The 532-nt window shown below is 35.7% G+C and overlaps 1 protein-coding gene across 1 annotated transcript in view; it reads right to left on the bottom strand.

Moving 5' to 3' along the window:
* The window catches only part of LOC107647909 (squamosa promoter-binding-like protein 17), a 3,103-nt gene extending 2,758 nt beyond the window's left edge, over window positions 1-345 (bottom strand). The window contains exon 1 of the mRNA XM_016351960.2: window positions 3-345. Within this exon, the coding sequence (XP_016207446.1) occupies window positions 3-175 (173 nt within the window). The 5' untranslated portion in view covers window positions 176-345. The remainder of the gene's footprint in view (window positions 1-2) is intronic.

The following is a 532-nucleotide window of genomic DNA, read 5'->3' as shown; positions in this document are numbered from 1 at the left end:
GAACACCAACAGCAGAAGAAGAAGATGAAGTTGAAGAAGTGATTGACGGTGTGGAGAGACCCAAATCCTCAAAATATATTTTTTGGCCGAATTTCAAGCCGTTTAGAGACTCAACTGTGGAGGAAGGTGGTTGGTTCTTATGGTTATTGGTGGCAGTTCTTCCCCCCGGAGCCATTGTTATTGAGCTAGCAGAAGCAGAAGCAGCAGCAGAAGTAGAAGTAGTGTGAGTGAGTTGAATCCATTAAGATTCAATGAGAAGAAAAAGAGATGAAAGGAGAGTTAAAGTGAAAGCGAAAAGTGAAGACGTGACGCTGGGCCATCTTGGCAGAATCTGGAGAGTGCTGTGAGAAATTATAACAAGTAAGAACCAACATTTTTATCGGAAAAAATAAAATGTTAATTAATATTAGTTTAAAAATTTAGTTGTAGTGAATTTTACGTAAAATTGATAATTGACTCTCAACTATCAATTTAATCAAATTATTTAACGAGTCTCAATTATCAATTTGATTTAAATTTAATTGCACTTGTA

The sequence above is a fragment of the Arachis ipaensis genome, chromosome B06 (assembly GCF_000816755.2).
Source record: "Arachis ipaensis cultivar K30076 chromosome B06, Araip1.1, whole genome shotgun sequence".
Lineage (NCBI taxonomy): Eukaryota > Viridiplantae > Streptophyta > Magnoliopsida > Fabales > Fabaceae > Arachis > Arachis ipaensis.
This window is presented reverse-complemented; position numbering and strand designations above follow the sequence as displayed.